General features: G+C 44.6%; 1 protein-coding gene across 1 annotated transcript in view; it reads right to left on the bottom strand.

Annotated features, from left to right (window-relative positions):
* PARVA (parvin alpha) overlaps positions 1-13,319 on the bottom strand; it is a 267,872-nt gene that overhangs the window by 94,586 nt on the left and 159,967 nt on the right. Inside the window, exon 6 of the mRNA XM_078680922.1 lies at positions 7,368-7,483. Coding sequence (XP_078537048.1) covers positions 7,368-7,483 — 116 coding nt within the window. The remainder of the gene's footprint in view (positions 1-7,367; positions 7,484-13,319) is intronic.

Here is a 13,319-nt window from a genome sequence, read left to right on the forward strand (position 1 = left end):
GGAACGGGCGGTAGGACTTCTTTTCTTTGGGCTTCTCCAAGCCCACAGCCATTAGGGTCTCCGCCTCCGCCTTCATGCGGGCCATCTCATCATCGGCGTGTTTTCCGAACAGTGTCTCTCCGGAAAAGGGCAGATTGGCCACCCGCTGCTGGGCCTCCGGCTTGAGTGACGTTAGCCTGAGCCAAGCATGGCGGCGCTGGTTGATCCCGTGACAGTAACCATGGGCCACCAATAGCGAGATATCCGCAGCCGCGCTAATGACCTGGTTTGAAACCAGCATCCCTTCCTTAAGTATTTCCAGGAAGTCCTCCTTCTTGTCACGTGGCATAAGGTCCGCGAACTGTTCCAGGGAGTCCCACAGGGCACGGCTGTACCGCCCCAGCAAAGCCGAATCGCTGGAGGCTTTCATGGTCGTGGAAGAAGTTCCACACGCCTTACACCCAGCCGAATCAATCCATCGGCTTTCCTTATCAGGCGGCACGGTGGAGGACGGGGAGGTAGAGTGTAACTTCCTGGCCGCCGTCACTATAACTGAGTCGGGCACTGGGTCCATCCGCAGGAAGGCCGGGTCCGAATCCGGTGCGCTGTACTTCTTCAGAAGGCGGCAGGGAGCGGCCTTCACCACCGCAGGCGTAAGAAACAGCTCCTCCTCAGGCTCGACCAGCCCTGGCACCAATGGCAGCAGAGGGCAAGACAGATGCTTCTTGTGAAGTGTCTCGAATATCATGGACGTCGTAGGTGTAGGAGCCGTCACCGTGATGCCCAACTTCGTAGCCCCCCTCAGGAGAACCTCCTGGAATGTGCTGATGTCGTCCATCGGAGATACCCTTGTCCCCGGGGAATCCGACAAGGTCGGCGAATAGGAGCACGTCCTGGAGGAGTCCGTGCGTGACCTGGACCCTCGCCTCCTATGGCGGCGCCTAGATCTCGTGGAGGATCTGCGCCGACTCCTAGATCTTCCTCTCCGTCCGGAGCGCAATCTGGACTTCCTAGGCCTCGGGCGATCCGCCGGTTCCACCGGCGCGGGCGTCTTAGGTTTGGCCGGGGCCTGCGGCTTAGGAGTCCCCTTGGGAGGTGTCGGAAACCTGGGCAACGAAACCGACCTCGGAGGCACCGGAGGAGGCTTCTCCACCTGAGGTTGAGGCACAGGTTGCGGAAGCGGAGGCAAAGAAGGAGGGGTAGGAGCCCTCGGAGGGAGACCCCTCGGCAATGGAGGCAAGGGCGTAACTCGCGAAGGCGTATATACCTCGGAATACACCGAGCCCGGTGATCCACCACCAGCCTGGGACGTCGGGGAGCCTCCCATGGCATCAGGCCTCCTCTCCCGTTTCTTCGACGTCGAAGAACGGTGACCAGACGGCGAGCGTCGGCCCCTCGACGTCGAGTGTCTCTTCCTCGACGTCGACCGACGTCCACGCCTCGACGCCGACTTCGAATGCTTCGACGTCGATCTCTCATGTCTCAACGACGACCTCTTGCGCCTCGACGGCGACCTCTTGCGCCTCAACGTCGACCTCGACCGCCTCAACAGCGACCTCGATGGCGACCTCTTCCGCCTCGACGGCGTCCTCTTCCGCCTTGACGGCGACCTCTTCCGCCTCGACCTCTTCCGTCTCCTCCTCCTCGCCGACGGCGAACGGCGGTGTCGCTTCGACGGCGAGCGCCGACGCCGGGCCCTTCGACGTCGATCACTCGACGTCGAGACCAACGAGGATGACGACGAAATCGTCACTGGAGACTTCGACGGCGGCCTGTGCACATCCCTCGACGTCGAGCGTCGACGGCGCTTCGCCCCAGAGCCCTGGGGGGACGGGGAACAGACCGCAGTCATTCCTCTCGACGTCGTGGTCTCAGCAATCGACCCAGACGGAGAGTGGGCACGTTTGCTGGTCTTCCTGCCCCTGGGGAGCCCCCCAGAGGCCTCAGCATGGGTAGAAGAAGCCCCTCCAGACCCACCTTGTGCCTTCAGCCTTCTTTCCTCGTGTCCCTGAAGCCTGATCTTCTTTCTTTCCTTCAGGGTCCTGCCAGAGAAGCCCTGACAAATCTCACTTTCTTCTGGGACATGGGAAGATGGAAGGCAGAGGATACACACCTCATGAGAATCCGATTTGGCCTTCTTCCTGGAGCACTCCGGGCATTTGTCAAATAATGCAGGCATATTTGACATCAAAAGGGATCAAAAACCAAGAAGAACAGCACTAAAGTACTTTAGAAGCACTCAAAACGAAATTAATAGTGAAAAATCACCAATAAACCCTTGAAAAGGGAGAGCTCAATGCTCCAGGGTCCTGCTTGCAGGAGCCGGAAAAAAGAACTGAAAGTAAATGGGACCTGCAGGGCATTCTGGGATACTGTGAAGTTCTGGAAGGTTCTCTTAAAGGCACAGTATCCTGTTCTGAGCCACATAATGGCAGCCTATGGGGCTTGTCTGTCCAGGTCCTCCTCTCTATCATTCCAGAGGGTGTTTGCTGTTAAAGCAAGCGAAATCTGTACAGGCTTTGCTGTTTTGTGGATTTTGTGGTGGAATTTCTAGTTGAAGTACTGGACAGTGTAGCCTTTTTTAGGCTGCATTATCTGTCTTTAAATTCTCTCTTAAGTGTCTGTGCAGTTCTGCATTTTTTCGACACTTTAAGAGATTATTTTTGATTGCTCCGGGGTCCACGCACATGGGCGGGACTATTCACTAGATTATGACTATACACAGAGAGCCCCTACTACAGAACATCTGGACCAACGAGGCCAGAGCCACAAGTTCTGGAAGCCCGCAAGCCGAACAACAACTTTGCCTTAAAGATGCAAGTCCGTGGTTAAGGCAAATTCGTCTAGAGTTCGAAATGGGCGGTGAGAAAGAAGCGTCAGAAAGCGGATATGGACAGGTAAGTGGGGTTTCAAGGTAGTTTTCAGGGGGTGGGGGTTCGGGGTCATTTTTTAGGAGGGTTCGAGGTAGTATTATTTACGGTTGGGAGGGTAAGTAGTCGTTTTTAGGGGTGGAGGATTTGGGTACTTTTTTAGAGGTGGGGTTTGGGGTAGTTTTTAGGGGTGGAGGTGGTTCAGGGTAGTTTTTAGGGGAGGTGGGGTTTTGGGATAGTTTTTAGGGGTGGGAGCTTCTGGGTTGTTTTTAGGGGTGCTGGGAATGGGGTAGTATTTAGGGGTTGTGGGATTCAGGTAGTTTTTAGGGGGTGGGGGTTCAGGGCAGTTTTATGGTGTGGTGTGGGTTTGGGGTAATTCAAGGGTAGTTTTCAGGTGGTTGGGGTTTCGGGGTCATTTTTAGAGAGGGTTTGAGGTAGTATTTGTTACGGTGGGAGGCTTCTAGGTAGTTTTTAGGGGGTGGGGTATTGGGGTCGTTTTTAGAGGTTGGTGGTTCGGGGTAGTTTTTAGGGGTGGAGAGGGTTCGGGGTAGTTTTTAGGGGTGGAGAGGGTTCAGGGTAGTTTTTAGGGGAGGTGGGGTTTCGAGATAGTGTTTAGGGGTGGGGCTTCTGGGTAGTTTTTAGGGGTGGAGAAATTGGGTAGTTTTTCAGGGTTGTGGGATTCGGGTAGTTTTTAGGGGTGGATGGGGGTTTGGGGTAGTTTTCAGGGGTTGGGGTTCGGGGCAGTTTTCAGGGGTGGTGTAGGTTCGGGGTAATTCAAGGGTAGTTTTTAGGGGAGGTGGGGGTTTGGGGTAGTTTTCAGGGGTGGGGATAGGAGTCGTTTTTAGGGGTGGGTGTTCAGGGTAGCTTTTTAGGAGTAGAGGGGGTTTGAGGAATTTTTCAGGGGTAGAGGGGGGTTAGTGGAAGTTTTCAGAGAGGTGTTCTGGGTATTTATTAAAGGGGTAGGGATTAATGAAGGGGAGAGTTGTATTTTGTGCTCAGGGGGACGGGTAGGCGGAGGGGGTGGCAACCTTAGCCACGCATACCCCTGTTCCATGCATGCCTTTACCACGAAAATACGTGATAAAGGCATGCGTGGTAAAGCAATTTGTGGTTAAGGCCCAGTCGTTATAGAGACCGCGTTGTTCAGGTATGCAGGGTAAAGGAACTTGTTCAGATATACAACCGTTTGGGGAAGGAAATGGGAGGGGAATAGCTTGAATGTTATAGTACCATCATAGCTGGTGTAGTTTAAGAAAACAGAGTCATGACATAGATGCATAGAAACCAATTGGACATGTAGAAATACATATAGATAACGAGATCAAACAATTGGTGATTTGAAACAACTATTGACATGGAATGTTAGGGTGATAAATATATAGACATCTCACTCCTCCAAAAAACACATCCTCCCAGAGATGAGGAATATTACTTTGCTGAGAAATGAAGTATTTATAGGTACTTTGCATTGCACTCTTTGTATTGCGTATTTGTAAGGGTGTAACAATAAATGTTAAGAGAGGTCCTTTTCAGATAGTTGCAAGCACAATCGGATGCGGAGGGGTGTTACAGACTTTAGGCAACACTATTTAATTTATGCATTCCTAAGGGGTTGATTGCAAGTTTGGTGGAGTTGCATCAGCTTACCACCGGCACAGCTGTGCCAAACCTGTGCAAGGACTGCCTGCCGTATTACGAGTTAAACTTGTGTATGGTGGATGGTCCTTCACCTTTTCCATGGCGGTTCCTGAAAAACAGGCTTCGCAATGGAACAGCAAAAATGTTCCAGCATGCCATGGTCGATGACAACCATGCCGTGCTGGAACTTTGAGGGAATACAGACAGAATGCATCCCCATGGCGTGGGGGCCCCCTTTGTTCCTTCACCACTAGGCTATTCATGGTGGGGCTCCCACCATGAAATGGCTAGCTGTGGCGGAACTTGTAATATGCTTAGCAGGACTGTGCCAGTCCCGTGGAGCATCTTACATTGTGGTGGAGCTGCACCACCACAAGGGAACAACTGTTGGGGTCAATTTTTCGGGATTAAGGGATAAAACAACTGTTTCTTGGCACAGCCTGTGGTCCTCTACTGCCATGACTTTCAAAGTCGTATCGAGGCAGACAGTGGACTGCCACTATGTGTCTGGCAGTCGAAAGACCGCCAGACTCAAAATCAGGCCCACAGAGCCACTGTTTTTGTCAAACTGCATTGGCAAAGTGTGTTCCTTAGGACCTTAGTTTAATTATCTGGGGTGTCGAATTGAATTTTGCTCACGATGATGTGCTGGATAAACCAAGGTGTGCCCAGATCTGTATCTACAGCAGCAGAGGCACAAAAATGTATTTTACAATCATGAGATATTGGACGTAAAGAGAGTTTGACATGGGCAGAAAAGACATACATTCACCACTGAATGGTACACAGCTTGGACTCCAGTATAAAAACTATTCGCTGAGGATGAGGAATGTGTGTCATTGGGCAAAGGAGATAACGCAGTTGTACAAAACATATTCAGAGCACTCAAAATACTGTTAGTTTTGGCAATGACTGAAGGACCACTTAGGGGCAGACCACAGAGACTCCAGCCTCGGTCATTGAGTGATGCCATTTTTGTAGAGGAACTCAAAGATGTGATTAAGGAGATATTCCAAAGTAATTAAGATTTGGTGGACACATACTCTACCCCTTGGGAGGCTTTTAATGGTGGCAGGTGAGTGTATCAACAAAACACAAGGGTATTAAAATGTATCTGGGACTTTCTAGGCAAGCTTGAAAGCACTGAGAATTTTAGAACTATGTTAAAAATTGGATAATATCCAAATGTTGTTAAGCAGCTCTCTGGTAGAGAGGATAGCCAAGATGTGTATACAGGTAACAGTTCTTACCTGGATGAATTCCTTTTAGATCGTTTTTTTAAGGTGGCTTCAGCCATGGCCTCCTCCAAGCGACATGCATTGAACTCAGGAGTCCCTCAAGGATCCTCCCTAAGTCCAGCACTATTTAATATCTATGTGCGCACACTAGTGACATTGGTGGAAAGTTGTGGTTGGACATATTCTCATACGCAGATGAAACGCAAACCATCTTTTCCCGGTCATCTGTGCAATACCACAACTCGGAAGCCTTGAACTCCTGTTTGAGCATGGTCCCAGAGTGGATTAACAACTTTTCACTAAAAACTAATGGAGACAAGACCGAGGTTTTGGTGCTGGGAAGAAATCCATCCCTTTGAGGCCCCCCAACACTGGCCTAAAATCTTTAGCCTGCTCCCAGATCCATCGCCCAAACTCAATAACGTATGGTTTTTGCTGGATGATAAGTTGTTGATTAAGTCTCAGGTGTTGAAGGTGGCACCCACTTGCTTTGTTGTTTTGAAATGGCTGCGGAAGATCATTTGATTACTTCCATTTCGAACTCAACAGGCGATGGTACAGGCACTCATGTCAAGATTAGGCTACAGCAACATGCTATATTGGGAGATGGATACATTCTCCATTAGACAGTTGCAGGTGGTCCAAAACTCCGTGGTGAGGATGCTCTATAAATTTCTGTAATGGATCTCGGCAGCGCACCTTTTACGGGAGCTGCACTGGCTCTCAATAGAGAAGGGTGTGCATCATGTCACAACAGTGACCAAAGTTAACCGCACATGTATGCACTACCATGCCAGTACATGCTTTCATCACCATGCCCGAGTGTGAATTTACTATGCATTTTATTTTAATTTACTGTTCGAAGATGCCTGATGTTCATTTTGCAGTGGTAAATTTAAAAAAAAGATGAAATGTGGCAAACAGAATTTATTTTAGAAAGGAGCAGTCCAGCAGGAAATTGAAGCTGCCTGGCCCTCCTAAAAAGAAAATACATATTTCAAATTGAAATGGGTGGGGTAAGCAACAGGTCGCTGGGCAGAGAGTGGATGATGAAAAAGCCGGGTCTGGTGGCTCAGTAGATTAATGCACCCACTCCAGGTACCTGTGTTTGACCTCATGGTCACAGGTTCAAATCCCGGCGGGTCCACTCAGCCTTCCATCCTTTCTGAGGTCAATAAAATGAGTACCATTGAGTTGGGTAACAATAAACATATGTTTTTCAGAGCCAAGATGCCCCTTTGGGGGTGAACGTGCTCTTTACAAATACACATGTTATGTTATGTAAGCATAAGATAAGCAGAGGGGGAGGGTAAATAACAGAAATATGGCTTGCTGGGGTGGCTGAGCAGTAGACAAGCCAATGAATGACGGTCAATAGGCTAACCCATACCAACTGTAAATATTGGTATTGTTTACAATAGGTCTTCAGCAACAGACAGCTAGCTGTCTGTTGGCAAAACCTGAACAGGTAACTGGTAGACCTAAACAAAGGTGCCACGATAAAGGCATTTAAAATACATCCACACAAATTTACCAAGATGCTGAACACTCTGCAAACATGTATTTAATCACACTTTGTCCATTTATCTCTGCATGCTTTCACTTTCCCAGTCATACTACTCATTACTTTTGGGCAACTTACCTGAACAACTACAACATGAATGGAGACATGGTCTGGAAGTCTGATTGGTGCCCTAAAATACTGTGAAAGGGCAACCAAGAGATGAAGAATGGCTACCACACTTTTTGCATGTATAGCTGAAACAAAGCAAACATGTGCATTTAGGTACACGGAACAGTCAGATGTATTGGTATAATCTTTAGAACAATCATATTTTCTTATACAGTACGGCTTTGAGAACAGTAGACCTTTCTAAAAACATATTTGGTTACTTTGCATATCTCTGTATTCACTGTTTCAATTTTTTTTGTTAGATAGCCCATCTTCCGGCCTAACCACCAGGGAAAAAAATCATTTAAAAAACTTCAAATATTTCGTTTTAATTTGTGTTGTTCATCTATGATTTTGCTTTCACTTTCTAAAAACACATTGTTGATCAGACTTCTGATTTAAAAAAATTAGAGTAGAACTCTAGCTTGGAATTCAGGAAGCATCTGTTTGTGCATCAAGTCAACATATTCCGATTGACTGAACAGTGTAAGTGGGCCATTATCGAGTAGCACTGCAAAACCAACTATGTAAATCTCATTTTATCAAATTGAATAACGAAGTCCCTGATGGATCAAGGCGTAATAAAGAAACTATTTTTTCAAGCTGTGTTTAGTGTCAACATTACTTCCATTTGTCGAAGAATTTATACCAGTGTGGGAGTGTGCTGATGAATGTATGTTAACCTCAGACTGCCAACCATTATTTCAGACTTGCTTTCGGCAGGGATCTTCTTTGTGGCAGTATACTGCTAATGGATGAAAATCAAGGCAACTGCAGCTTTGTCAAAGCACAATTTGAGCGTGTGTTCTATTTTTTCAATGAAATTGAACGTGGACAGAACGATCTTAAAGTCGACCTTTCGGGAGCCTGGCCTCTGTTGCCTTGTAATATGATAAAAGATGGTTCAATCAGACTTTTTGCACATTCATATTTTCAAAATCATACAAGAGATGTTTCTATTGCAGTTAATATAATTACTAATATCCACTAGTGAACAAACAATATTATGAGGGCATCAGTTTTGGTCTCTGGCAAATGAAGTAAACATACAGAATGAGAAAAGCATAGAAACAATGGGTTTTGACAAAATGGCGCAGTCTCAAAAAGAGAATGGCTGTTAACGCACACAAGTATAGTTCTTATTTACATTTTCTAATCGATATACAAAGAAAATATGTCACATTTCGATGTTCGGCATTCTGCTGGTCACACCCAATACAAAATATATAAAATGAATAATATCTCTTTTTAAGCTTAATATATAAAACAAGTAACAGGGGTGATTTATACAGATGAAGTATCTGCAACAACTGAAAAACATTCACAGTAAGGTTTGCACTTGGTCTATTTGAGAATGTCAATGACGTTTTTTCCCCTTAGGAACTTCTCAAGGTCATCAGCAGGACTAGGGTATGCTACTGTGCCTCAAAGGTAAAAAGCAACAACAATATTCAAAGAATCAGTATTGCATAATGTTTACATCAATGGGAGTTCTGCATAGAAGAAAATGAAACCAGGCATGCCAGTGGATGCCACAGGGATCCAGGCAGATCCATTATAAGGTTACCAAAGAGAAACATGAAGCCTCACAAAGCTTACAAAAATGGCAATTGCATAACCATGAAGCCAAAAGATAACTGGGAGGAATAGTGATTCAGGACATCGTAACATAGGACCATGAAATGGTGAGACAGTTGTCAAATACTGAAAACTACAAAAATCAGACTGGCTATCCCTTCCCACGAATGAAAAATGAAATGTTGAAAACACGGATCAAGCTAAAGTTGACATTTCTGTGAACAACAAGAAGACTCTCTGTAAACCAGTTTCGTACATCTTCCCCAAAATACATAAGAGCTTGACTGATTCCTCTAGGAAAACTTTTGTTTGAGAGCAAGGCTTGGTCTGGGAGCCTCTGGGCAAATAAATAGATTTATTTCATCAGGTACATGTTCAAATCATAGGTGTGTGATAGCACTGATATATAGTGGGGGACTACATTTCAACCCCAGCATTGAGTTGCTTACACCACTTAATAAACAGCTTTTTTTTACACTAATATATCATTTAGATTGGTGAAATACTGAATTTGAAAGCCTTCTCACTTTATGCACTGCTCCTACACAGATGTCCACTTATTTCACGATTTCCGCTCATTGAACTACTTTATTATTTATTTTCAAACCAAGTTATCTTATATAAGTGCCTATTTCAACCCACATTTTGGTAACATCTTTCTTGACAAGGGACGTGTAATATAATCTATCGTTGATTTGCTGTGGCTTGCTGTGGTTGGTGTGCATTATAAAAAGACAAAGTAATTAAAAATGCTGCAGCACAAATTCTTTAGAAAATTCCCAGGCGCCACTCTGCTAACTCTACCCTGGCAAGCCTGCATTAGCAGTCTGTGCCCATGAGGATACATTTTAAAGTATTGTGCATGGAACGATAAAGCGATGCATAACAGAGTTCCAAAGTTGATCTGAAATCTGCTCACTCCATACACTCCTGCTAGAATGTTGTAATATTTGTTGGCTGTACCATGGATGTCGAGAACCAGGAGTGGTGCCAGATCCTCTTCCTTCCTAGTCCCTGACTTTGGAATGGACTTCCACTAATGCTAAGGCAGACCATCTCTGAACCTTCTTTTAGGAAAATGCTAAGTGTGTTCCTGTTTTAACTGTTTCGCAGTTCAGTTTATCTAAGTATTTTATCAGCGTGCGGAAGTCCTCAGGGGTAACCAGGCACTTTTCAAATGTTTGTATAGAAGTGGCAAAACAAGCAAGGGCTGAGCTGAATGAGTCTGACCTGCCTCTTACATCATGAACGGTCAGCAAAATTAGGGTACTGCCCTTGTTCTTCCCTAATGTAGTTTTTTTTCCGTTTTTTAAAGATAACCACTACTACACGCAGGAGAGCTGAACGCATGAAATCTCAAAGGTACTTAGTAGGTCTGCATCAAACAGGACTGCAATTCACAGGTGTATCACTGCAGACCTCTAGCAGGACCTCTGCAGGAATTCGGTGTCCTGTTTGTTTTGATTGATGTAACTAGTGTCATTGAGGAGCTGACCATCTCACTTTCTACCACTAATTAAGTCAGTGGAAGGTAATGACTAACATACAAATGATCTTGTTTTTTCTGTTCCGCTTAACTTTGTACTTTTTTCAAGAAAGATAATCCGACATTTAATAGATATATCGTGTCAGAGCGAATTAGCATGGGATACTTGTATTTAGTAAGCATGGTGTACTAATTTAGATATTTAAATAATTAAACACCTTTGGTGGAAAATGGAGGCAGCAGAAAATATTCATCCAGTAACTGACCTACTCAATATGTAATCAGGACACCTGGGTTCAGATTACAGCTACCCCAGCTGACCAACAGTACAGTTATCGCTTTACTTCCAGTGCCTCAGTTTAATGTCAAATCTGAGAGTACCTTGAATCTGTTCGGAATGTGCACTATATAAACAGCTTGCTCATGTGTATGCTATAGTGGCTAGTATTGTTGATCCAAATAGAATAATAATCTTTCCCACATATACAGAGCTCCCCAAAAAGTGAACGTAACTTGTGGCAGTGTCGTTAGGGCTTTGGGGTGAGGAAAGGTTAACGTTTAAAAACTACTTTTGACACACGTTATGTTGTGATTTAATCTAATGTACTAAAGTGACACACAAGGATTCACGAAATAACCTATTTATTAATTTGAAAAATTATCACATTTTGGTATGACCTTTGCTCTGTCATTTACATACCAAACCATTTGACGGGTCAGCGTGTGCTTTTTTGTCTTTTAGCCAAGCCAGACACCTGACTTGGTGGTCTCTCTAAATTACCTCGCTTGGCCAGCACTATGGTTTGCATTTCCACCTCTTCTTAATGCATCACATCCATGAGCAGCTAGAGATTCATTTGTGTTTGAAAAATATACGGAATTTTCTGTGCAATCATGGGTTTTGATTGTACATAATTAATTGAATTCTTGATCTGTTGCACATTGACCTCTGAGCTACATGCCTTTATAACAGACCAGGACAGTGACTCAGCCTGATCCTGCCATCTAAACTTTGTACAGTTTTCAGTTATGAATCTTGGTCCTTTGGGGGAGAGGGGAAGGAGTTAGATTTTCCGTGGTCCTTAAACAAGTTTTGATCTTCTCGTTTGTGGAAAGATACAACTGCTGAAAGGTCTTAGGTGTAAATAAGGCCAGTAGAGTTTTGGGAAACAAATATTATGATGGACTTCCCCATGCCAGAGGCCTCACTAACCAAATATGAAGCCCATTTCATTCTCAGTTGAGGGCATACGTTTGGGGGAGGCCAGTTGATGTAACACATGATAAGAATGCTGAACACTGTGTTGAGATGAGATTATGAGTTCTCTTTTTAATATAGGGCCAAAATGGGCCCTGCCAGCCAATGAAGATACTTTAAAAACCTTTATCCCTCGAAAGAGTTGGCATGGGAGGAAAATACAGATCTGAACATCCGGCTTATGGCTCCACACTAAACAAAGAGATATCAATTAAACACTCAAAAACCTGCCCTCCACCAAGAAAAAAACACCTTCTAGAAGGAATAACTGATATAAGGACTTGCAATCTCAATGGAGCAATCCTATAAGATGGGAAACTCAATATGGATATTCAATTCAACACTTTTTTTTACAAGTTAAACACCAATGATGCAACATTTTTAGAATCTCCCAATAAGTTTATGAGCAGAGGAGAGTGAATATCTCAAAAATATCTGCATTGATTTATATCAATGGGGTTACAGTAACGGATGCTCAAAAATTAAAATTAAAACTCTTATTTGGGCGTTCTGCCTAATTTTCAGATATCAGTTACCTCTTCATGCATCTTCATTTGCTTTTATATTTCTTGATAATAATAGATGTTGGACTAAAAAAGCGGTTATATTGAGGCCATGCCATTTTACACAGATCCTTATGTTATTGTTTGAATGCATTGTCAGAACTGCTTTATTTTATGAAGTGCAAATAAATATGTTATTAGAAAAATGAAATTCTGGTCAGTTGAAGATGCATAAACATCAGCAACGTGTATTGGATCCCCATTGAATGGGGGAAGTACATTGCTGTACATTCGCAGATGATGAAGCTGTAAAGGGGGTATACAAACATTAAAATACAATGTACCCCTTGACATTCATTCGGATGCAGTAATAGTACATCTGCACAGGCTATGAAGAAACATAGGAACTGAGGAGCAGTACAGCTTAAGTATGATAACGTTAGGGGTAGCAGTTCAAAGGAAAACTGTGTGATATGCTTTCAATAGGGGCAAAGTTCGTCAACCAGTCATGTTCTCTCTGTCTAGGGTGTATTTCCCAAAAAGAGCAAGGACACCTGCAAGGTAGGATGCAAAAATACCAGAGAGGACACATACCAGTGTTATGGTTATAGTTGGGATGCAGAGGTAGCAGCAAGGGTACTGCCAAGAAACCCACATAGATTCATTGCAGCTGTGACCACTAGCACTTTCACCGAGAGCTGCATAGACGGGTAGCCAGAGAGGGGGGGGGGGGGGAATGAAAATATTAACTATAAAAGAACAAAGAGAAATATTTTCATTAAGGCACAAACTTTTCCAGCTAAACCTATGAAGTTCCAAATTGCAGAGAAGAACGAGTGGGGGCATTCAGTTCATAACTCGAAGTCCTTAACCTAAGAAAGAGGACATAAACTGGTAATTTAGCTGGAGAAAATGTTAAATTCACATGGGATGATGAGCTGCAGCACTGAGGGAAAGAGTCAGTAATGGATGGAAACCAGTCACGAGAAATGTTTCATCGGGAAGAAGCAAATTGGTGTTCGGCATGGTACTCTCTACCCAAATGAGGTTAACCCTTCTGGTCCCCATAACACAGCAGAGTACCCCAAAGAAGAGGA

This window comes from Lissotriton helveticus, chromosome 3_1, assembly GCF_964261635.1.
Source record: "Lissotriton helveticus chromosome 3_1, aLisHel1.1, whole genome shotgun sequence".
NCBI classification, from domain to species: Eukaryota; Metazoa; Chordata; class Amphibia; order Caudata; family Salamandridae; genus Lissotriton; species Lissotriton helveticus.